General features: G+C 41.6%; 1 protein-coding gene across 1 annotated transcript in view; it reads right to left on the reverse strand.

Moving 5' to 3' along the window:
• Positions 1-26769, reverse strand: part of ADAMTS12 (ADAM metallopeptidase with thrombospondin type 1 motif 12) — a 392100-nt gene that overhangs the window by 56621 nt on the left and 308710 nt on the right. Inside the window, exons 12-14 of the mRNA XM_004385253.1 lie at positions 15356-15600; positions 13022-13160; positions 5189-5315 (exon numbers count right to left, since the gene is read on the reverse strand). Coding sequence (XP_004385310.1) covers positions 5189-5315; positions 13022-13160; positions 15356-15600 — 511 coding nt within the window. The remainder of the gene's footprint in view (positions 1-5188; positions 5316-13021; positions 13161-15355; positions 15601-26769) is intronic.

Consider the following 26769-nt stretch of genomic DNA (forward strand, 5'->3'; position numbering starts at 1 on the left):
TGTGGAATGGCAGAAAGGGCTGTGGCAGAAATGCTCATCAGCTCAGCAGGGAAACCTGGGCACTGGACGTCCCGTTGGTGCCAGTTGGGACTGCCCAGGGGTTGTCTGGTAGCCCAGCTCCCATTTAAGGCTGTCAGTACTTCTATTCTGACCTTACTGACTACGAGAGAAGGGGCTGTGTAATTGATCCATCAAAACACTTTGTTCTGAAGAGATAAGCCGCATCCATGTGCTCAGTTTAAGAAGCTGTTAGGGATTGAATTGTGTCCCCCAGAAATACGTGTTGGAGTCCTGACCCCTGTATCTTTGGATGTAATCCTATTTGGGAATAGGGTTTAATTTGTTATGTTAATGAGGCTATATCAGTGCAGGATGTGTCCATAACCTAATCACTTCTGAGGGATATACAGAGCAGCAGAGACATAAAGACAAGGAAGCACAAATGAGGGGGAGGGAGGAAGACAGATGCCATGTGAAGATCCCCATGGAACCCAGGAATGCTGAACGAGACAAAGATCTTCCCCAAGGCTAACAGAGAAACCCCCTCAGAGCTGGTGCCCTGAATTCGGACTAGCAGCCTCCTGAACTGTGAGAAAATCAATTTCTGGTCTTTAAAGCCACCCAATTGTGGTATTTCTGTTACAGCAGTACTAGGTAACTAAGACAGAAGTGTTCTAGGAAGAAAAACAAAAAACAAACTCCATGGCAACTAACAACAACAACTTGGTTCGAGCGATGCTGCTGACTGCATCAAGAGATGGAGAGATGTCAATTAACTACAAACACCAAGGAGGGCAGGGACCCTGTGGACAGGCGGCCAGGATACAGGGACTGGGCAATGATTTTAGACACCTGACTGCTGGTCACATTTCAGACAACGGCCTTACCTTGTGATGTTTATGTATCTCATATTGCCTGCCGGGCTGTGAGCTTCTTCAGGGGATGACATATTTATGCCATTCCAAAAAAAATCATCTGCCACATATCCTGAGGAAATCCTTACTGCATGGTCTTCTAAACTTTGGAGCTTCTGTGACTTGGTGTAGGGGCTCTCCTCTGCCCTTTCCCTGCTTTCTTCATTAAGCTGGGGTTAAGTTGTCTGTATTAGTTCTTTCTATGGCTGCTGTTATAAACTGTCACAAACTTGGTGGCTTAAAACAACAGATGTTTGTTTTCTCACAGTTCTGGGGGCCAGAAGTCCGAAATCAGTATCACTGGGCCAAAATCAAGGTCTTGGCAGGGCTCAGGGTTGAGTTCCCTCCGGAGGCTCTAGGGGAGAATCCATTCCTTGCCTCTTCCAGATTCTGGTAGCTACCAGCATTCCTTGGCTCATGGCTGCACCACTCCAATCTTTAAGGCCAATACCTTCAAGTTTCTCTATGCTCTGTCTTCACAGCACCTCATCTGTGCGTGCGTGAAACTTCTCTCAGCCTGTTGTTGTAATGGCATTTAGGGCCCACTTAGATAAACCAGGATAAACTCCTCATCTCAAAATCCTTAACTTAATCACATCTGCAAAGACTCTTTTTTGCCATATAAGGTAACAATCACAGATTCCAGGGATTAAGACATGGATTTCTTTGGGGAGGGAGCATGTTTTGGCCGACCACACTGCCACACTTAGGGGCAGACTTCAGGCCCGCAGAGCCTGCCCATATCACCAGGCTGCTCCTCTGTCTGCCAGGCTTGAGTCTCAGCTCCTGCCCTTCAGCCTCTGGATTGTTGCCCCAACAGCCATCTCCCTCTAGCACCCTTGAGTATATCATATTATAGGTACATTTGGTAATACTTCAAATCTGAAAATTCTGGTAACTGGAGTGTCGAGGTATGTAGATAACCACCCTTATGGTAAGCTAATTCTGAAAATAGTAAAGCCAAGTTTTTACCTACAGGTGAGCAATGTTGGGTACAGACTGATGTCTGTTCTAAAACAGAGAGCCAACAGTGCAGCCAGATTCTTCCCTGTCTTGCTTTTTCGTGTATAGCGATGTCTCCAGCCTTCAGTGCCCACCACACCTAGCACAGTGCTTGCTGTGCTTCTGACATGGCTGGAGTAAGCAGAGAATTAACTTCACAGCTGGAGTTACCACTCCCCTTGAGAACACGACTCTCTTTGGAGGGTCTGCTATGTGTAATGGGGACCACAGGCTCTAGAGCCAGCCAGCCCCGGGTTCAAAATCTGCCACTTACTAGTTTCACAACACTGAATGAGTTATTGAAAAGATTTTCCTCCTTAAAATTGGCATTATAATAGTTATTTTTCAGAGTAATTATGGAAGAGAATATATAAGGCACCTCTAAAACGTGGCCAAGAATGAAGTAACTGCTCCATAAATGGTAACAGTTCAATGGTCATTCCCATCATTGTATATGTGATGGTAAATAATAGCAGGTTGTTGTTGTTAGTTGCTGTTGAGTTGGCTCCAACTCATGGCCACCTTATATGTAACAGAACAAAACGTTGTCTAGTCCTGTGCCCGCTTCATGATCATTGGTGGGTTTGAGTTCATTGTTGCAGTTATGACATCAATCTATTCTATTGAGGGTTTGTCTCATTTTGATTGGCCTTCTACTTTGCCAAACATGACGTCCTCCTCTAGCAATTGGTTTTTCCTGATGATGTGTCCAAAGTAAATGAGTCAAAGTCTCATCATCCTCACTTCTAAGGCACATTCTTGTTGTATTTCTTCTGAGACTGATTTGTTTGTGCTTTTGACAGTCTATAGCATATTCGATATTCTTTGCCAACACCACAATTTAAATGCATTGGGTCTTCTTCTGTCTTTTTTTTTTTTTTTTTTCCACTATACAACTTTTACATGCATCTGAGGCTTGGGTTCAATATTTGCTCACTATTTATATTACGGAGCCCTGGTGGTGCAGTAGTTAAGAGCACAGGCTGCTAACCAAAAAGTTGTCAGTTCGAATCCTCCAGCCACTCCTTGGAATATTATAATTATATAAATATATTTATATTTACATTTGCTGGTAACAGTAAGGCCAAGGAAGACTACGTTGAAACCATAAAAATGAGAATGTGAGCCCCAGGGATAAAATCAGATTCAGGAAATCATCACCCATGGTTTTAAGAAGGTAGCCAATCCAACAAAGAGCATGGTTTTGAAAAGTGAGGGAAGAATTCTGGGTATTGTGTAGTGGTTACTATCTAATAAATGTAAAGGGAATATTTGCATTATTGGCAAAGGGTCATTAACTTTAAGGAAGAATAAGTTGGATGAAAGCAAATGAACTGTGTAGACTGATAGGTTATTGATTAGCTCTAAGAAAGGCTCCTCTTTCCTGGTGCACTTTTCCCTGAGAAGGCATTACAACAACTGCAGTTATATACCAAACTTAGTGCTGATCTAATCTTTCTAGCAAAACAGCTACAGGGGCAAGCTACAGTAAGATGAGACAATTGCAGCACCTCTGTCCGCCTCAGTACAAGTGGGTCTGGCTTTGGACCTCACAGCCTGCCTCTTTCTGCTTCAGAGTAACAACTGTAGGCCTAGGGCCACAGACACTCAGGAGCAACAACATAACTGCATAGAGAATAGACCTTCTGGCTCCGAGATGAGATGGCCCTGGCATCTGGGTTTTGCTTGTTTGAAGCTATAAGAGACTGTCATTGCTTTCCATGACAGACTTGTCTGGACTCTTCTTTTTTACCTAGTCCTTTGAAATGTATCACATTTTTTCAGCTCTTCTTTAAAATTCAACCCAAACTCCCTGTCTAACTAAACTCCTCAAAGTATGCCTGCTTAGAACTGGAATGAAAGACTGATGGAGTCATTACATAAAGACCCCCTTCTCTTTTCCTTCCTTTCCCTTCCCTCTCCTCCCCTCCCCTGCCTTTCTTTTTGCCTGTTATATACAAAAAAAACAAAAAAAAAACCAAAAAAACAAAAATAAAACCCACTGCTGTTGAGTTGATTCTGACTGATAAGCTCCACATAATAACACCCCAGCTACCTTCTGGAATCCCAATATCTTGAACAAATACGGTTATCAAATGAATACCTCTTTAATAGTGGTTCTCAACTGAGAATGATTTTGCTCTCCCCCTCAGGACATTAGGGAGTGTCTGGAAACAATTTTAGTTGTCAAAATCTGGGAGAGTGGTGCTACTGGCATTTACTACGTACAAGTCAGGGATGCTGCTAAACACACCTACTTTTCACCTATTGACTATCTCATTATCTGACATTTTGCATTTATGACAATAGTAAAAAACCTACTATCTGACTATTTTGCGCATTAACAATGTACACCAGGCAGTAATGAACACCAAGCTGCAAGGCAAGAGTAACACTGGCTGTGATGGTTAAGGTTATGTGTCAACTTGGGTGGGTCACGATTCTCAGTGGTTTTGCAGTTATGTAATTATGTAGTCATTCTCTATTTTGTGATCTAATGTGATCATCCTCTATTTTTGTGTAACACTGATTTTTGCATTACAACTTGGTCTTTGGAACACAACCATGTTGATAACTGAGGAGTGACTATACAATGCACAGGATAGCTCCCCAAGACAAAGAATTATCTGGACCAATAAGTCAATAATGATAAGCCCTGCTCTATGTACTCATGTACACTTTTCTAGGCAGCCTTAATTACGACAGGGCACTGTGATGTGAAGGTGCCAAAATCCAAAGTGTTGTCTGAAGGACACTGTTGCACTGGTAAAGAGCCCTTGGAAAAGCCAATCCAAAGAGCTTTTGGGTGCTCTACATAGCATTCTCCTCAACAATGCTTTGGGACTTAGTGTTATCAAATAATTAAACACAGAACATACCAGCTTTATAAAAAAAACTATTCTCTGAAGAGAAAATGTCTTCACCCACAGATTGTTGCAGGGTCCAATAACAGCTATAGAAACCTCTAATAGCTTTCCTCTATTTATTATAATAACAAGGTCACACCAACCAAAATAAAAAACCAGACCTGTTGCTTCGATTCCAACTCATAGCGATCCTATAGGACAGACTAGAACTGCCCCATAGGGTTTCCAAGCAGCGGCTGGTGGATTCGAACTGCAGACCATTTGATTAGCAGCCAACTGCTTAACTGCTGTGCCACCAGGGCTCCAACAAGGCCACACAGTCCCCCTTTATTATTGAATATTAGATTACTGTTATATTAGACATAATTCTAGGCAGAGAGAGTTCTAGTTGTTAGCAATGGTTACCTGGGTGGACAATCCTTTTCATGGCACTTCTTCTGTCTCCCATTGGGCTGGGTTTCTGGGTCACAGAATGTAGCCTTCACCATTCCTTGGCCCTTCTTTATGCAATGGGCAGTCTGGCGGCGGATACCTGGGGGGTCAGGCAGAAGAAAGATTCATACATAGTGAATCCTAAGCCCTCACGCTCAGTTTCCAGTGAGCCACTTAGTCATGTCAAGTAATCATGTCTATAGCCAATGGGAAAGTTGTCAAAAGGTATTTGGGGTAGAACGTAGGGATGAGGAATGGCGATCTCTAATTATCCACCCTCATACTGCAGTGGGGTGGAAGGGGCATTGCATAGGAAGGGCTGCAGATAATAAAAGTAGATTACTGCATTCGTTAAAGATCATGGACTCTGGCATCAAGCAGATTTAGGATTGTATCTCAATCAAGCCCTTAAATTCTATTCTCAGGTTCCCCACTAGCCTGCTGGGCATAACGGTAGTACTGATAAGGTTGCATGTATAGCACCAAGTACAATGCTTATCACCTAGCAAGTACTTATTAACTCCTAAATATTAGCTACTAAGCACTTAGTGAGGGATCAGAAAAAGTTTCTTGAATCTGAATCAGATCCTGCCTTGAAGCAGGTCTTAAAATCAAAACTAAATCATTCAACGGATTACTCTTTGAGCACCTACTATATGACAAGGTTCTGTTTTAATCTAGGGGTATATAAAGATCTTTAAAACAAAGTCGCTGAATTTAAGAAGGTTATAATCTACCTGTGGATACTAGACTAACCCACATATGCTAAACAGAAAACACCACCAGATTTAAATAACCATAGCAGATACCATCACCAGGTGTTCAAAGGCAATCGCTACATTTTTACCTTAATAAAAATATAAAGGAGGTAGGGATTTTTATATTAGTTGGGTTTAGTAAACTCTGAAAGATGGGAATAAAGTTCAAAATAATGTTGTGAAGTTTGAGACATGTTTTTAAAGTATAGAGATTTAAAATATTGCTCCTTCTGAAACCTGAAAGTTTATATAAATAAGAGAAGCTTGCTGGGGTGGCAGGGTCTGTAGGCAGAGTACACCTGGAGGCTGGATTTGGCTTTAGATACTTATATAATAATAGGTAACACATATAGTGCTTGTCTTGTGCCAGGTGCACTTTTATTTTATGTGTATATATACAGGGTCACTATGAGTCAGAATCGACTCCACGGCAACAGGTTTATATATGTATATATGGGAGTCCCTGGATAGCACAAATAAGCACTTGACTGAAAAGTTGGCAGTTAGAACCTACCCAGGGGGCCTCAGAAGAAAGGCCTGGTGATCTGCTTCTGAAAGGTCACAGCCAAGAAAACCCTATGGAGTACAGGTCTACTCTGCAAACACATTGGGTCACCATAAGTTGGAACTGACTCAATGGAAATTGCTTTATACGTATATATGCATAACCTATCATCTATTATGATAGATAATAACCCGAACTTCACAACAACCCAATGAAGAACACTATCATTATCACCATCTGACAGATGAAGAAACTGAGGCACAGTGGAGTCACATAGGTTGAGAAAAAAAGTGAAGAAAAAAAGCCAGCATCTCTCTTGAGAAGGCTAATTCTTAAACTTGAAATGTGAAATAAACCCAAAACTGAACCCGTTGATTCTGACTCATAGCAACCCTACAGGACAGTGTAGGACTGCCCCATGGGGTTTCCAAGCAGCAGCTGGTGGATTAAACTGCTGACCTTTTGGTTAGCAGCCAAACGCTTAACCTCTGCACCACCAGGGCTTCAAAATGTGAAATACTGGGTGAGAATACCAAAGACTGAGGCTCCTGGGGGACAGAGCAATCAGATTGCACGAAAGCTGGCTCCTTGAGTCAGTGTACTGAGTGTATATCAGCGTACATCAGCCCCAAACCAGGAAAGGCCCTGAGCAATCCAGTAAACTGCCACGTCCTCAGTTCACAGCTGAGGACACCGAGGGGCACCCCGCCGTCACACAGCTGACAGGCCTAACTGGAATGAGCACCCCTAACACTCACCACCTCACACTACCTCACCACAGATTCATTCCAGCTGAACCTCTCAGGCTGGCTTGCAAACCCAGAGCAAAACTAGATGGCACCTCATCATGTAGAAAATTGTCAGAAGAAGCTGCAAAACAGTAAGTGAATCCTTTAAAATGAACTAACAATATTATTGCTCAATAAAACAATATTTTATTTATTTATTTATTATCAAGAAAATTCTCTTTTTTGAAATGACAGGTAATCTTTCAACCACTAGGGCTTTCTCAACTAGTAGACTCTGTGTTCTTCTTCTTTAATGTTAAAAATAAAACACTGTCAAGAGCTGGAAACAGCATTATAGAAGGAGCTTTTATGGCACAATGAGCTAGTCTTCCTAGCTGAGGCCCCAAACATTGTGGAGCAGAGATGCACTGTTACTACTGTGCCCAGTCTAAATTTCTGACCTGCAGATTCTGTGGCTGTTTCACTGCACTAAATGTGGGGTGGTTTGTTATATAGCAGTAGCAACTGGAACGGCATTCAGTAAATGATAGCTTTCTTCCTTTTTCCAATCAAGATCTAGAGCTGCCACCCAGTTAGGCTTGCTAGTAGTCTAGCCACTACTGATTTTAATGATGATGCATATCCATCTCTCTTGTGCTACACTTCTATTTGTCCTTCCAGACCCGCTCATACCCTTCTCCACCTTGCTCTGGGGCTGGGGAGGCTGGCCCTATGGGTTGCCATGGCTTCCAGTTGGATTTGGGAAATGGAGATGTTGTCTCTTTAGATAACTGCTCCTTCCCTTATCCCTTCAGGTCTAGGGATGATAGCCTCATTATCTTCATCTCTCCTCCCACCCTCAACCTCCCACTGTTAACGGGCGGGAGTTCTGAATTACCTTTTTTGATGTCCCTAAACCCTAACCCTGGTTGCATAGTGGTTAAGTGCTATGACTGCTACCCCAAAAGTTGGCAGTTTGAATCCACCAGGCGCTCCTTGGAAACTCTATAGGGCAGTCCTACTCTGTTTTATAGGGTTGCTATGAGTCGGAATCGACTCAATGGCAACATGTTTGGTTTTTTTGGTTTAAACCCTAACTACATCTTTGGAAAATAGCCAAATTATTCAGTTTGAGTGTGGCATCTGTCTCTTTCTGGGGACCCTGACTGTTAACATCTCCTCTGCAGTAAAGACCTCAAACTATTAATCTTGAGTGACGTACTCACTAATTAACTCTGTAAACCAATTGCTGTTATGATGGAATCCTTCTTTGGCATAGGACATTATAATGCCTCTTGGGGAGGGGGTTACAATTAGGTCATCATTTTAAGAGCAGTGATCATTATGTATTACTGTAAATGAAGAAAGTGAAAGAGATTAGGCTGCATCTATATGACCTTGGCCTTTTCCTGGAAATTAAAGAAATTAATGACATTGGCTTTTTATTTGGCTTGTCATTTTTCCATTTCTCTTACAAACTGAACACAGTTTAAAAAAAATTCTAAGTAATCAGGAATGACAGTCAATCAATATGTTGCCACAGCACCAAGTTAACTGCTTATCTGAGAGCACTTACTTGAAAATACATTAAGTAAAAATCAATTATATTCCAATACATATGAGATGCAAATGTGATAATGTTATTTCCAGAGGATACTGAGTCTCTTGCACCATGCTGTAGTGAGAATGGACCCAAGCAGGTATAAATACTTGGCAAATCTTATTGGATACTATCAGTGAAAGGTCAATTAAGCACCTTTACTTTTAAGAACTATCTTCACCCATCAATCTAACTCTTCTGATTGTCATCAGTAGAGATTATACCTTGATATAAGGAAAAAGTAAAGTTCCTTATGTTAAAAAATGAGTAAGTGAATGAACAATGACATAGCTCATCATATTCTCAGTTCAAGGTTGAGATGTAAAATAGAGGGACTATGCTATACGGTTAATATAGTCCATGAAAGATATTCCCGATTCAAAGACTAAGTTAGGAAGGGTACAGAGAAAACAACTAGAGACTTAACTTATTATAATAACTCATGGCAAAAAAAGTACAGGACTTCCTTTTATATCTAGACTTAGGACAAAAAAAACTCAAGGTAGAGGATATTTAATTATATCATCTGCTAGAGATTCATAGTATTGTATACCCAGTCTTTGAAATACTGACAAAGAGGGCAATCTCCTTCCTTATAACCACTTAAGCACGAACACTACTAGTAGAAGTTAAATTTTATTTTAGTACACAAATGATAATCCTCCTAAAACTGGACATGGGCATTGATTTTAATAATGTGAGATGGCAACAATTTTGTGGATCAGTAGAGGGCTTTGTCACTACAAGCCCTCAAAATGCAAAGAAATAATATTAACTCACAGGAAGAAGGAAAGAGTTTTCCAGGGAATTGTATAACCAACCATCTGTCTTGTTCACAAGTCCATCGTAACTACTAACTTTTTATTTCAGTTACCTTGTTCTTTCTGGCTCCCTTAGCCCCTTCATCTCTGTTTTCCTTGCTCAGTGAGTTTAGGTTTATCCTTCATAGTGAAGGCTCAGTCGGGGAAAGCTTTGATTCTATCACTACAAGACCTCAAATACATTCAGAAACGTGTATGTGTGTGTATATATGTGTGTGCATGAGAGAGATCAACAATCACAATATCAACAGCAACAACACCACTAACGCCAACACCACCTGCATCATGTGCACCCACACACACACACGCGTGCACGTGCATGCATGCACACGCACACAGTGTGCACACTAAAATTGGAGTCAGAACTGGTTTTGAATCCTGCTTTTGACATTTACTTGCTGAGTGATCTTGGGAAAATCACCTAACATTCCCAAGCCTCAGTTTCCGCATTCTCATCTTCAGGGTGGAGATAAGACTACAGTTATTGCAAGTCAGATGCAAATGAGATCACGTGCCCTAAAGTTCTTGGTGCAGGAGTTAATGCACTGTAGGCCCTTGTGCAGTTCTTTGAACCTGCATCCAAAGCTTCTTTGTATGTAACCCACTCACTCCCTCACGGGGCATTAACTCCCTCCGTGGGTCTGCTATATTTCTGTACATCTGAGACCAAGGTTGGTTTCACATTCTAAGATGTGGGAATAGATCAAAGTCCCTCAGTCCTCATCCTTCTAAGATGCAACATCCATCTTGCAAACAACTGAGCCCTAAGTTATACAAGTCATTTTTTTTCTAACTCAAAAGGATATTGACACTGACTTGAATAACTACAAATATTAATTAGATATCAGTTAATGTAGTTTGGTTATATTATTATTCATCTCTGAAATTTATACATCTCAGAATAACAATAGGACTCAAAATCAATAATTCCCCTCTGCCCACACACACACACACACACACACACTGTCATTGAAATGGCAACAAACCGATCACATTAATTGACTGCCAGAGTCAGAAGTAGCTTATAAGAAATTATGTAATAAACGCTCAGACAGGAGCATTGTTGGTGCTGGGAAGCATGTTTAATGGTGTTAGGAAGAAAAAGCTTCCACCCTACAAAGGATCCATTTTCAAAGGGTACCACACAGCTTCTCCCCTTTATGTAGCCACTGCATGCAAATCACATAAAGTATGTTCTTAAAGAAAATCAGAGGCCTGCAATATCTCACAACACTCATGCGTTAACAAGAAAAGTGGGCAGTCAGCATTTCACAGAGCACAGTGAGCAAACAAAGCCTTCAGAGAAATCAGCTGAGAAATTCTGAGCAAGCACATTATTAGAAAACAAAACTAAGGACCTGGGAATAAGGGAGGGACAAATCTCTGATGGCTGCATGGGGTTCAAACGGGTTGGCACTAAAGAGACCAGCAGAACAAGAGACTATTAGATTAGCCACCCTGACTAAAGGTTCTCACTAGCTCATTCATGAAGAACTAAAAGGTTATCAGACTTTCACTGCATATTACTTGTAGTTGATTTATATACTTATGTACATGGTAAAATATATAGTCCTCATTTCATAGCATATGTTAAATCTGTCTCAATAAATTAAATTATCTTTATTAAGTCCAAAATTAAAAAGAAAACTATCTAGGTATTATTACAGATCAATAGCTAGACCTGGTTGACTCTACCTGACAAGTATAGTTGGGATTCTTGTGATCAGACAGTCAGATGAATGAGCACCATCAGGAGTGTACTTTGAAAAAGTCAAAAAGGATCTAATTCTGATTTTTTCCAAGAAGTGAATTCTGTCTTCTAAACATCAGTATAACGTCACAAATCAGGATCAGAGTGGATTATGTGCTCCTATTTATAATTTTCATGATTTATAAAGGCTCTGTGGACACATCTCAAAGTAAATGGTTACTCTGAGCTTTAGGGGGAAAACTGTTGGCTAGAACCTAGAACTAGTTCTGGTAAACATAAGTATCTGCTCTACCTCTATTTATTTCCAATTAATGTAATATATTTTCTAAGTCAGCTTAGAAGAACTATTTGAGGTATCTCCTGGTTTTGATTTTTGCCTTTTTCTACTGAACATGTTCCTTGAACAAAGGGACAATGACTAGCTCCAGAGAGAATCCAGCCAAGTGGGATGAAGGGAAATTTAAAAGTCCGAGAGAGGGCAAAGGAAAGTTCTCTCTCTTTTGTGTAGGCCATTGTTGTACTTATAGACCCAAAAATGCAGAACAGAAGAAACCACACAGCACAAAACTGGCAGAGGTCATGTTCAGAAGTGATGACCCATTTTCTAACAGCAGTGCCATTACTATGTGTTTTATAGGAGACACAAGGAAATTCTGAATGGCTTGGTAGCACTGGGGTTGCAATGAAGCAAACATGTGGCTTGTACATTTCTCTGAAAGTGATCTTGAGTTTTTGCCAAAATATTTTCTTGTTTAACAAGGAGTCCAGAAGCTTCCTACTGAGACCAGAATCTGTGTCAAAACATTTCTATAGATGTTTCTTCACAGATAATGCATCGGGTGACCTTTCCTTGTTGATCTTTCTATGGGTGACTCAGTTCAATTTCTTTCAACGAGCCTTCTGTAATGGATGGGAGCCCTTGTTACCCCCCATCCCCCCAATTTGCAGTTAGATTGTGCCCATGTGGCTAAGGCCAATGAATGAAATGTGCCACTCCTAGGCTGTTAAGAGCCAATCTGCCTCTTCCATCTCTCTCCTCCCGTGAGGCAGCTGGAAGCCATGCATTTCAAACATCTCAACTACAAGATGAATCACGCATACCTAACCTGCATCAGATTTAGAATGGGTAAAAATTAAACCTTCTTTGTGCTGAACTACTGAGATTTTCTTTGTTACTGTAGCAGAGCCTATCCCATCCTAATATTTGGCAGCAAAACAAATCTCTCCACTGCTTGACTTTGTGAGAGAAAACTACACAGTAGATATAAAAATCCAGTAAATTGGAAAAGGAGGAAGAACACTGGGCTTGGAATTGGGAGAGCTCATTATGGTTTGCAATTGGCCATGATTTATAGCATGCCTTTGGGTGGGTTGTTTGACTTCTGTGGTCCTAGGGTCCTCAACCAGAGCAGTGGCTTTTAAGCCTTTTTGTTTTTCTTTTATAAAAGACATGTAACCTTTCTTTAAAAAAAAAAAAACTCTCAGAGATCAGTATATAAGGCTGATAAAAGCTACTTCTCGCTTTAGATTGTGCCCCTGCTCATCTGCTGCCCACAGGGGCCCCTGGGACATCTTTGTGGAGCTCTGCAGACCCATGGGCACAGACATACCACTGGCTTAGATGGCCTCTAGTGGCCCGTTCTGCAGCAGACATGGGTTCACAGTGGGAGCAGCATTTCTCACCTGTCCCACATGTTGCACTGCACTCTGTCCAGCGGCCATACTGCCAGAAGTACTCCAGCTTCTCCACGTCATTGTCAAGGCCATCTTTCCGGATTGTGTACTCATACTTGATGCCAGGGTTAGTCACCTGGAATAGGAGCTAAAAGACAAGAGCGGGGTCATGTCAAATCTGTCATGAATTTATACTGTAAACCAGAATCACATAAAACACAGTACAGGGCCCATCATTTTAAAGTAGTTATGGAGGTATGCATTGGAACAAATGACATTTAATGAATATATATCTATATCTACATCTATATTTATTATCTATCTATATATATATCTGTGTAAAACTGATATATATACCTAAGCGGTGCAAATGGTTAAGCACTCAACTACTAACTGAAAAGTTGGTGGTTCGAACCCACCCATATCTGGAGACAGCCCTGGCCATCTGCTTCTTGAAAACCCTATGGAGCAGTGCTACACTGCACACATGGGTTTGCCATGAGTTGAAATCAACTCAGTGGCAACCACAACATACATAAACACACACATTTATATATTCTTCATTCTATTCTATATATATACATATATATACACGCACACACGTGTATAGGCTGAACTTCCATGGGAATTTCAGTTCATGTAAGTGGTGAGGTCTAGTTATACAGGGATTACTCTGAGGGAATGACGAGGAGTGTTCTTTCCAACAATTGGCTTTATAGGTCATCTTGTGTCCTTGTGTATTTACTTTGTGATTATGGGTAAATTACTTAACCTCTTTGTGCCTTAGTTTGCCAGTCTACAAAGTGAGGATAATACTAAACCCATTGCCATCAAGTCGATTCTGACAGGACAGAGTAGAACTGCCCCGTAGGGTTTCCAAAGAGCAGCTGGTAGATTCAAACTGCTGACATTTTGGTTAACAGACAAGCTCTTACCACCATGCCACCAGGGCTCCCTACTCCACCAGGGCTCCCTAGTCCCTACTAATAGAGTGGCTGTGAGGGTTAAATGAATAAATACATGTAAAGTGATTAGAACAGTGCTCAGTATGGAGTTAAATCTCAATACCTGTTAACCTGTTGCCATCGAGTCGATTCCGACTCATAGCGACCTCAAAGGACTGAGTGGAACTGCCCCATAGGGTTTTCAAGGATTGGCTGGTGGATTTGAACTGCCAACCTTTTGGTTAGCAACTAAGCTCTTAACCACTGCGCCACCAGGACTCTAGCACTCAATAAGTTACTTTTACTGTTGTTGTTGCTGTCTTACGCTCTTCTCTAGCTCTCTGGTTGCTAAACTCCTTTAAAGCATGGTAATTCTGAGGTAAACATATGCGTAGGTTTCAGCAGTGTGCGCCACTCTTTTGGTCGTCCCCTCACTCCCCTCTTCTGCAAGTAGTCTACTTACCACATACGAAAAATTGGAGGCAATGAACCAGATACTCCCCAGGATTGGAAGTTCCTGTATATAAATCTTTCCCATGTGGGCAGGGAAGGTGTAAGGCCTGCCTGACATTGGAGGCTCACAGCTGCCAAGCCTAGCTCTCTGCTCTCTGGTTCTGAAATGACCTCTTTCAAACTTTTGTATATGGCTCTATCTGACTCTTGGGCCAGCTGTCATCCCCAACCTGCCTTGCCTCTCCTGGTATAATCATTCCTCTCATTTTCTACAGTTATTTGCTTCACATGAAAGACAGTTGTGCTTTTGAAGATAATATATTGCATCAAAACTCCTTCCTCCCCCAAGAGTTTCACAAAGTCAAACTGTTTGTCTGAGGACAACCATGTGATAACATGTAAAAGGACCCTGTCAACCCATCACCACTGCTGCAAACCTACTTGGAAACTCATGCCAGACCAACAATGGACCAATGTAATCCTTTTTATATCTGAGGAACAATCACCCTCAGCCTGTGTCAACCATACGTGACACTAGACTCAAACCTCCCAATGGATGGGTTTGGAGACCGTGGCATTTCATTATGGGGTTTTCAGCAATTTCTAAACCACTAAGGATTAAGAGGAGCCCTGGTGGTGAGTGGTTAAGAGCTCAGGCTGCTAACCAAAAGGTCGGCAGTTCAAATCCACCAGCTGCTCCTTGGAAACACTATAGGGCAATTCTACTCTGTCCTATAGTGTGGCTATGAGTAAGAATCAACTCGACGGCACACAATAACAACAACGATTAAGAGACCAAACTAATATCTGGATTCCTTTCATGTTCTTTGCCAAAAGAAGTTTTAAGAATTCTTGCTCAAAGTCCTCTAGCAAATATCTTGGAAAAGAAGATTAGGGAGATCCTAATTAATGTACATGTCAGCAGTTTCTTTGTCTTCTATGTTACCTGGATCCACACTGACTCATTGGTAGGACCCGTGGCCATCAGCTTTTCCAGCTCTCCTTTCCTGTCATACTGAAAGACAGTCCCTGCCAGCTTGTAGTTCCCATTCCACTGGATAATAAATCCTCCATTCAGGTAATATTTCTCCGGGTCTTCACTCCTGATGGCCAGGAAGTTCCCGGCTCCCTTAACCTCCATTACCCGTATGTCTCTTGCTCCTTTTGGAATGAGCCCAATGTCAACATAACCTGAGGAGAAAAGACATATTAATGAAAGAGGCATGCTAGCTTCTCAACTGATCACAATCTGTTTCTGGCCATCATTCATTCTCTTCCCAGTATCCCCATCACTTGGGGCTCTGACCCTCCTCCTGCGTGGCCGGTGGGATTTGGCAGAAACACTAAATTACGGGGAATTTTAAAGAGGTTAGTCAGGGGCAGAAGTCTCACCAGCAAAGTAGCTCAATATGTAAACAGTTTTGTGAGGAGACGTGAAATAAATGCATATTGGGCCCTGAAGCTTTTGCGATTGATCCAGCATTTATTTATTTATTTATTTTTGTGATTTTTTTTTTTTATGTTGATATTTCAAAATTTTACAGCTCCTAGCTTCCTGCTAGTATTTCTGCTTCTACATTTGTTGCTGCTATCAGATTAGTCTTTTTAAACATTGCACTGTTGTTTGTGTTGTTAGGTGCTGTCAAGTTGATTCTGTCTCATAGCAACCCTATGAACAACCGAACAAAACACTGCCCGGTCCTGCACCATCCTCACAATCATTGCTATGTTTGCAGCTGTTTCTTCTCATTTTGAGTCGTGCTGCATCAGCAAATGAAGGTCCTGAAAGCTTGACTCCCTCCACGTCATTAAGGTCCACTCTACTTTAAGGAGGCAGCTCTTCCCCAGTCATATTTTGAGTGCCTTCTAACCTGAGGGACTCATCTTCTGGCACTATATCAGACAATGTTCCACTGCTATTCATAAGGTTTTCACTGGCTAATTCTTTTCAGAAGTAGACTGCCGGGTCCTTCTTCCTAGTCTGTCTTAGTCTGGAAGCTGGGCTGAAACTTGTCCAACATGAGTGACCCTGCTGGTATTTGAAATACTGGTAGCATAACTTCCAGTGTCACAGCAACATGCAAGCCACCACAGTACAACAAACTAACAGACGAGCGGTGGTAACACTGCATTAGACGCATCCTTTTCCTCATCATCATTGCCTGAAGGTTAAAGACAGGCCCTTGGGAGTAATTTAGCCCTAGTTTCCTTTCATTAGGAAAGTTCTGGAGGAAAAATCTGATTGAGTGCCACCTGGCGTTTTTGAATAGTCTCAGTGATAAGATACTCATTTCTGAAGGCAGCCTTTTATACTGTTGGAGAAGACTATTCACTAAAAAGTTTTTTTTTTCTTTTTCTTTTCCTTCTGTTTTGCTGAAATTCTCATGTATTATAATCCAGTATTCTGAAAAAGCATATGTGGACATCTAGTCAAGATAACGATCAGTTCTAGCCGCACTGTTATCCTTGCTGAGTGGTTGATTATGATTGCAGGTATACTGGGAGAATTAAGGAGTCCCTGCATGGCACAAACAGTTAAGCACTAGACTACTAGCCCAACGGTTGGGGGTTGGAACCCACCCAGAGGTGCCTTGGAAGACAGGCCTGGTGATCTGCTTCTGAAAACCCTCTGGAGCAGTTCTACTCTGCACACATGAGGCAGTCATGAGTTGGAATTGACTCAACAGCAACCAACAACAGTATGCTAGACACTTTATGCATTTATTATATTTATGCTTCTTAGCAAACCATCACCTCATAAACATGACCAAACAGAAAGAACACGGACTTTGGGGATGGCATCGTGATGACAGTATTGGGCCATGGGAGTCAGAAAACTCGAGTTCCGACTCTTCATTGCCACTGACAAGCTCCATGATTTTCATCAACTCCTTCAAATGTTCTTGAATCTCAGGTGCACAGTGAAGAGGGTGGGTGAGATGATGTCTGAGGTTTCTCCCAGAACTAACATTTGATGATTTTGCTCTTTTCTAAGTTAAAATATCTTTTCTTCCTTTAACCTTTCACATAAAACATGGGAGATCCTGTTCATCCTGGTCATCTTCCACTGGATACTAGGTTTTTTGGCCTGACAAGCAGGGATCTCATCTCTGCCATCCAAAAGTGCCCTAGCTGCCACCTCTTCCTCTGACACTAAAGGAATATGGCCCCGGAAGCTGACACCCAGGCCTGTCCAGCAGAGGGAAAGCTCATAGCCCCGATGATTTGCTCAGATGCCAGGGATAGGAAGCAATCTCAGACCCATCTTTGAAACTGGCAACTCCCTTCCAGAGGAACAAAAATGTGAGTCTTACAGTACTTGATTAAATTCTATTTGGCCCTCACACACTTGCCTGAGGAGGCTCACTAAAACTACTAATATTTAAGCACCTCGAGGAAGGTATTTATCACATTAATTGAGGCTAATGAAATTTCTTTAACCATCTTTGGAGCATAGCTACACACAGCTTTTTTGACTTAGACTGTTGCATGTCTTCTGATAGCAGAACTCCTGCAGGAAAATCAACTGGCATTAAACATTATGGCTACCATCTCATTCCTTGCTAGAAAACTAAGAAAAAACAAAAGAGTTTGCCTTTTTTTTCTTCCACTAAAAGGAGAATATCCAAAATTAGAAGTATTTATTATGGCCAAATTCTGCCAAATTGAAAAAGCAGAAATATCAAATTTAACAGGATAGCTTTCAGACCAATTTGTAAACAGAAGATGTAAACTGAGGCAGATTCAGCCATGAGCAAGACAAATCATATGTTTGTAAAAGAAGAGCAAAGAAGAAGCCAAAGGATAAAACCATGATGTACTGGAGTTGGAAAGGCCCATGTTAAGACATCCATCAGTCTCTCTGGCACGTGACAGAAAAGCAGATAACAGAGAGGAGTAATAAAATGAAAAGTAAAAGTTTCCATTTCCCCCAACCCCCAGCCCTATGTCCCCCAAATAATTACAATTAATCGTTTATTGGATTTTCTTCTAAATTATCTTTCTTTGCATGTGTAAGCACACACACACACACACACACACACACACACAATTTTTATACAAGTGGGGTCATAATATCTAAACTATTCTAATCCTTGCTTTTTAAATTTAATACAACTTTCATATCCTTCTATGTTTTCAAGCATTCCAACAGATGCAAAGCTAACATAAACTCATTTATTTAACTAATTCCCAGTAAATGCAAACTGAGGCCCCAAGAGAAGAAGCAATTTATGCCGCATCACACAGTGAGGTGGAGAACGAGGAAGGTCTATAACCTCAGTTTGTTAACCTCCAATCTAAGGTTTTAATGAAAAATGTAGCTGACAGAACAGGGATTTAAAAAAAATCACCTTGGACTTCTCATCCTATGGGTCTTCCTTATAGAAATCAGAATCATATTAAAAGGGTGTGTGGAACGGTGGGCGGGATAACTGAGACATTTCTTCCATGCTAAGGGAATGTTTCCAGAATTACCAAGAATAGCTCCGAAGTATTAAGAATTCTGAGCATATTCACTCAGCAAAAATCACTTTTCTCGCATCTTCCCCAGTAGCCCTCCAGAGTTACTATTAACCACTTGTATGGCCCCCTCCCCAAGTATTGGGGGAAGGAGGGAAACATAATCTTGACTTCAAACAAGGAAGCTCAGGGCCCATGGAGATCATCTGGGAAATCATCCATCATTGAGTTTTGAGTACCTTGGGCTAAAAGACTCTTTGGCCTTTCAGGAAGGGGCAGAAGACTGGGTGTTACACTTCTGAAGATGTTATGCTAAGAGATGCAGTGGATTATTAGTGATAACACACACCTTTTCCAACTGTTCTTTGCAGTGCAAAAAAAAGGACTTTACCCTCTGGCACATATGTCCTCCAGTCTTTGTCACTTCTAATAAAATTTTGCTCATAAAGAGGTCAGATTATTAACCCCAGGAAATTTATCTACAACTACCAGCTTGTCATTTTTCAGATTTATGCTATCAGTTTGTGGCAAGTAAGACAATCCTCACCAAAGGCCAAGATCTCATGATTTATGGGAGGAGGTGCCTGGGAAAGGCCAATCCACCTCCCTGATCCCTGGCTTGGGAGCAGTATCTGGCTCAGATAACATCTGTATTTAACAGGTCCACAACATAGAGTCAGGAAGAATGAAATAAAAATAAAAGTAGATCTTTTGAGAGGTCAAACTGCGTGGCCCTAGATTTAGAGCTTCAGCCTCAATTATTTCAAAAGATGATTGTCAGGTCCCTTATACGGAATCTGTACATGAATCAAGAGGCAGTGGTTCAAACAGAACAAGGGGATACTGTGTGGTTCAGGATTGGAAAAATGTGTGTGGCAAGTTTGTATCCTTTCACCTTACTTATTCAATCTGTATGTTGAATAAATAATCTGAGAAGCTGGACTGTATGAAGAGAACATGGCATCAGGATTGGAGGAAGACTCATAAACAACTTGTGATATGCAGACAACACAACCTTGTTTTCTGAAAGTGAGGACAAGCCATATGTTTGTAAAAGAATTACTTACTGATTAAGGTCAAAGACTACAGCCTTTAATAAGGATTACACCTAAACATAGAGAAAACAAAAATCCTCACAACTAGACCAATAAGCAACATCATGATAAACAGAGAAAATATTTAAGTTGTCAATTCTACTTGGATCAACAATCAATGCTCATGGAAGCAGCAGTCAAGAAATCAAATCACATATTGCATTGGGAAAATTTGCTGCAAAAGATCTCTTTAAAGCGTTAAAAAGCAAAGATGTAACTTTGATGATTAACATGCGCCTGACCCAAGCCATGGTATTTTCAATCACCTCATATGCATTGCTGACCAACTAGTCACTGACTTTATTATGCCATTCACCCACATAAAACCATAGAATAGTACCTATTCTCTCTTAAATCCACAGCTAAAAGTACTCAGTACACAACATACAGGATCAAAAAACACAAGGAGTTATCCAGGTGGTCATTTTTGGAGGAAGTACAGCCAGAATACTCCTTAGAAGTGAGGATGGTTAGACTTTGTCTTGCTTACTTTGGACACATCATCAAGAAAGATCAATTACTAGAAAAGAAGAGCATGTTTAGTAAAGTAGAAAGTCAGTGAAAACAAGGGACTGTTAACAAAGTAGCTGCAATAATAGGCTCAATCATAGCAACAATTTTGAGGCTGGCACAGGACTGGGCAACATTTCTTTCTGTTATATATAAGGTCACCATGAGTCAGAGCTGACTCAATGGCAACTAACAGCAACAAGACTGCCAAAGTCTTATAACACACCATGAGCAACCACATTCTTCATAGCCCCTCTACAGGAGTCAGTGGAAAGGAAACATAGATTAGGGAACAGGGGTTGATGTGGGCTTCATGACCCTAAAAGCTTCTGAGACTAAGGATCACATCCCTGAGCACTGGAGGCTTTTCTGCCATCTGATATGAAAACCCTAGAGCAGAGTGTCCAGCCATTCTCCCTCTCCTCCAACCCTCTCCAGCTTGAGGTTTCCTGGAAAACATGATATGGAGCAGTCTCCAAGTAAGAGGATATTTTGGTTTCAAGAACGCCTCAGATTCTTCTTCTGTGATAGTTTCTTGTATCCTTCTCTTCCCCTCTGCATGAACTTCCTAAGTTCTGGCCCTTATCTCCTAAACCTGGAGTAACGTTTCAGCACCTAGTACTGGGCTCTCCCATTCCAGTTGAGTTTGAACATTGCTGGCCAGCTAGTCTTTCTATACACTGACCTTATCATACCATTCACCCACATAAAATTATAGAATAGTACCTATTCTCTCTTAAATCCACAGCAAACAAATTGAACCATGAGGTATAGCATAGGAGAAACTTTGAGTCATGAAGCCAATCCATTTCTTCCTAAGTATATCTCTTCCTTCTCACTGCCTAGCAAGTGAGGCATTGGTAGTTCAATGGTAGAATTCTTGCCTTCCATGCAGGAGATCTGGGTTCGATTTCCAGTCAATGTACCTGAAGTGCAGCCGTGGCCCGTCTGTCACTGGAGGCTTGTGTGTTGCTGTGATGCTGAAAAGGTTTCAGTGGAGCTTCAAGACTAAGATGGACTAGGAAGAAAGGCCTGGTGATCTACTTCTGAAAATCAGCCATTGATAATCCTATGAATCACAACAGTCTGATCTGCAACCTATCATGAAATGGCACAGGACCGGAAGGCATTTTGTTCTGCTGTGATTGCCTCTCCATGAGTAGGGGGGAGCCTGGACAGCAGCTAACAACAACAACAAGACTTGGTATAGACCTCACACCCACGCTGCTGCCACAGCCTCTCAACCTGTGCCGTGCGGTGTCCCTCGTGGGTTCCATTCATTCAAGACTTTCTTCAGTTTGTCACCTGGCCTAGGTGGCCCCAAGAAAAAGCCCTGAATAAGCAGTATTATGAGATTAAACAGAGAATTTTAGCATAAACTGTAACTTTTGTCAATTCCTAACTCCATGTGAATTTCTGATCAAGCAGCTCAGTGGCAGAAACAGGGAGCCACAGCTAGAAGTACTTAGTACCTGAGCTCATAGGATCAAAAAGCAGATGAAATTATCCAGGTGGTCAGGTACATGTATACTTCCAGGCAGTTGCTACTTTTACTCCATTCCAGAAATCTCCTGTCTTAAAGGAACGACCCCTGGCAGCAAGCATTTAGAGAACAGGGACTTTCTTTGTTCTGCCTCTGCTTTCCAGACTGAAATTGTTTGTTTTGTTTTGATTTAAACATACTTGACTGTGAAAATGAAATTGTACCTGATGTACATCTATATTAGGCAGAGGAAATCTAGTTAATTTAAGTAAGATGCCAGGAGAATTGCAATAACTCTATTATGTGCATTAAATTTACTAAGTAAATATGTGACTGCATTTATATACATATAACTATAATTAAAGATTAACTTTATATGAGAACTGGTGTCGATCCATAAAGAGCTTTTAAAAAGAAAGTCAGAGGAACATTCTGATTACGATTAAACAAAGGAGACAGAAATGGAGGCTGGCAGGTTGGACACTTAGTTAAGAAACCCAATTAGCCATATGAGAGTCTCAGGGCGCTCAGAGAATGTGACTTCTTGTTCTCAGGTGGGAAAACTGGCAACAACAGGACAAATCAGGTCAATGTGAGCAAGACCAGGAGTTGGTTTAGTGGACACATGGCCTGGCATTGGCCAACTCTAGAGAAGCTAGCTAAGGCCAGAGGAGCTTTCCACAGTAGTGGTTCCAGGAAGTCAATGGATTAACTCCAAGATGCTAAAAATGATCAGGAAAGACCTAACTAAAAGTAAAGCCTAAGGCAGGTGAGTAATACAGAATCCTAGAGATAAGGCAGCAGAAAACAAGCCAAAGATAAGGAAACTGGACAAAAGAGGGTCGGTGTTCTAGGTCAAAGAGAAGGAGCCACAAGAGGTTGGGTTCTAGATCAAAGCTCTGGGTACCAAGTACCAAGCCCAAGGCCACCTTGGAAGAACAGAGCATAATGCTTTACTGACTTCCTCCTGAAGCAGGCTCTCATTGACTTTCTGCCCTTGAGCCAAGTCTCAGAGTGGTGTAAAACTCTCAGATGGTAAAAGGCAGAGAAGGCAGTAAATGAGGAGTCCTTGTGGGAAGAGCCATTGCCTAATTCATTATTCTATCCTTTGTGTCAGTTAATTAGTGCTCAATAAATGTTTCTCAAGTGATAGAGTGAATGAATGAATCAGGCCATTGTTGCTATCTGTCCATAGTGCACTGTACTCTGATCACAGATACCTGTAATCACCATAAGCATGGCATCACATCTAGATGCCAATTCTTTGCATTTTCTCCGAGAGAAAACAAAAGGTATTATGGAGAATCCATAAGAAGATAGGCTTTATGTTCTCAAAGTGTGGCACTAATTAATGGGCACTGTCATGATTTGAATTATGTCCCCCCAAAAATGTGTTTATCAGTTTGGCTGGGCCATGATTCCTGGTACTGTGTGATTTTCCTGTATGTTGTAAATCCTGCCTCTACTATGTTAATGAGGGAAGATGGGTGGCAGTTGCGTTAGTAAGGCAGGACTGGAGCTACAAGACTGGATTGTGTCCTGAGGCAATCTCTTGAAATATAAAAGAGAGAAATGAGCAGAGAGACAGGGGGACCTCATACCATCAAGAAAGCAGTGCCAGGAGCAGAGAGCATCCTTTGGACTGGGATCCCTGCGCAGAGAAGCTCCTAGTCCAGGGAAACACTGAGGAGAAGGCCAACAGAGAGAAAAAGCCTTCCCCTGGAGCTGACGCACTGAATTTGGACTTTTAGCCTACTTTAACTGTGAGAAAATAAACTTCTCCTTGTTAAAACCATCCACTTGTGGTGTTTCTGTTACAGCAGCACTAGATGACTAAGACAGGCACAATGCCGCTATCTGGTGGGTAACAGAGAAAGACAGGACCTTAGTTGTTAGGACATCCCAAGGAGGTCATGGATACAGACACCTTCTTCTGGAAACTCTGCCCAACTTCAACACTTTCATATCAACACACATATGATCATGCCTGGGGATAGCAGGAGGAGAAGGATGAAAAATCCCATACAGGGTCAGAAGGGGACTTCCCCAAGGTCAATGTCATCTAGACCAGGACCTGGTCTCTTGCCTCCAAATCTATCTTAATTCCACATCCTCCTATCCACATACGTTTGTTAATATGTGAGTACTGGAGTTGGGCAGAGTTTCCAGAAGAAGGCGTGGAGCAGCCCGAGAAGAGAGGGGGAGGAAGGTCTGACCACCATGGGTACCTTTAACACAGGCTTTTTCACCTACACTTACTATTTGTTTTTGTTTTAAAACCACTCTGTTAAAAAAGAACCATGAGCCAAAGTAACGTAGGAAGGGAAAAGAAGAACCCAAACAGAAGCCATGGATCAGTCTGGCCATGCAAGGTTTGAAGGATTTTAAAATTCTGGGTGGTTGGTCACATATTCCTGTTATTCTCCAGTCACAGAGGTTACTTCACCACAAGGGCTAGTCCACACTTGCTGCCCAAGTACATTGTTTTTCAGTGTTGCCTGATGCTTGCTTGCTTCCTTCAGTAAGGATATGCTGGGTTTTCCTTCACGGACCTGGGTTATAAACAGAGACAACAAGGCTCTGGGGATCTGCTACACAAACACTAGAATAACAAAGCCATCTCCAGACAATCACAACCCCTCATGTAGCTGGCTGTAAAAACTCTCTGTTCTGCCAATAATTCTGTAATAAGAATCTTTCACAAGCCAGAACCCTGGGTGCAAATGAGATGCCCTCTGGGCCAGGGAGATGGAATTACATGTGAAGCCCCTGATCCAATCACTGTCACCTGCCACAGGAACCACAGCTCTGGTGGAGAGGGACAAGGAGAAATGAATATTTTAGGACATGCATGACAAGGAGAAGGATTAAAATTTATGTCTTTATGCCTGAATCAGAGAGTAAGCAAATCCCTACAGGCAATTCATCTTTCAAAAGAGTTAATAATACTACAGCTAAACTATAGGCATGACATCAAGGAGAAAAGTCAAGGACTGAGGCCCTCAACAGAACTGCAGAATAGTTAATAATGTGGCCTCCTTTGTTATCAAAGGAACATGGAAACAGCATTAAGAAAAAAAAAAATTTTCACTTAAATTTCTACAAATGTTTTTGAATATCTACTACATATACAGACTATAGTGATTTGAGGATGGGGCGGGGGGTAGATACAAAGTGTAAAAGTTCAGCTTGCCTTCCATTTATAATTTTGCAGAAACAGAATAAAACATAAGATGCAACAAACCAGCAACACAAGAAAACATGTCAGTAAGTGTATACAATGACTATATATTGGGCATTTCCAAAGAGAGGAAATTAAGTTTCCTCTTTCAACTCTTGTCTTCACATTAGATGACCTGTTCAATGCAATGTCTCTCCATTTCACAAGATTTTGCATCACTTCTCAGCCTCATTCATGTGTTGGGGTGGTAGCCCAGAGTCTTCACCATGTATCTAGCTTTATTAGATTTGCAAAGGTGAGTCTGTTGAGCGCCTAGTAGGTATACAGAACATGAGTAACCAGTTGCCGTTGAGTTGATTCCAACTCACAGTGACCCCATGTGTGTCAGAGTAGAACTGTGCTCCAAAGGGCTTTCAATGGCTGACTTTTTGGAAGTAGATCACCAGGCTTTTCTTCCAAGGCATTACTGGCTTGACTAGAACCTTCAACCTTTCGATTAAGCAGCTGAGTGCAGCAACTGTTTGCACCACCCAGAGACTCCATACGGAAGCCAGACCACTTTGATGGATGATATAGAGTCCAGAGTGAGTACTCACTGAGTTTCCCAGGATCCTGGGGGTGGCAGTGCCAGAGAGCTTTGAGGAACCTGTCAAGGCATGAACAGTCTAAAACTGACATCCTTCCTGGTTGCCAAGTATCATCTGAGGCTGTCTGGGTAGCAAATGGGAGAAAGAGAACTGAAATCTCAAAGGCACAGGGAGATGCCAATGCTCAGTGATGGGCATGTGGCCAGAGGTACTGAAATTTCTGAGGCAGGCATGGGGTGGAGAAAGAGGCTCTAGATGCTTCTGGTTCCTTTCCTCACCACCAAAAGACCAGGGCAGAGATTAAGAACCCAGAACTAGAGAATGATTTCCTAAGAAACTAAAAGTTTAAGCGGAGAAGATTAGAGGATCTCATAGAAGCAACCATAATATCGAGGGCAAGGCATATTAGAGGTCCAAGACAGGAACCCCCGTAGACAAGGAAATAAAACGGAAACATGATTTTTAAATATGATCTTTTACAATTCAAGTAAATAAGGCCACATATATGTAACAGAATATATTTACAAAACACTAGACTTTGAAAAGACTGAAAAACCCTTACTATCATAGGATGCTTAATATTAAGCTTGAAACATAGTGGGTTATCTTGCACATCCCTAATAAATAATTCAAAGGATATTTTTCATCCAGAATAGAGCTGTCAGTTAGGAACATAAAATACAATCCTCCATTGAGAATTCCGAAGGGCAGGACAAGCATTACATTTCAAAATAATTTCACCTTATTAATTCAGTAGTCAAAGATGAGAAAGTAGGGATGGGAATTAATCAAATTTAGAACATCTACTACCACGTTTACTAGGGAACAACAGGCCACTTAATCAACTGAAGAACACACCTAGTACTCTCAGGATCATACTCAGTAATTACATCCTGGGTGGCAAGCAGCTGGCACTGCATTGCCAGGACCAGGAGAACAGTGATCCACTGTATCTGCATGCATCCATCACTTACCATCCTGGGCATCATCCCTGTGTAGCAGATACTGCCCCTCTCCCTGCTGTAGTGCACACTGAGCTCCCAA

Source organism: Trichechus manatus, unplaced genomic scaffold (assembly GCF_000243295.1).
Source record: "Trichechus manatus latirostris isolate Lorelei unplaced genomic scaffold, TriManLat1.0 scaffold00135, whole genome shotgun sequence".
In the NCBI taxonomy this organism is placed as follows: domain Eukaryota; kingdom Metazoa; phylum Chordata; class Mammalia; order Sirenia; family Trichechidae; genus Trichechus; species Trichechus manatus.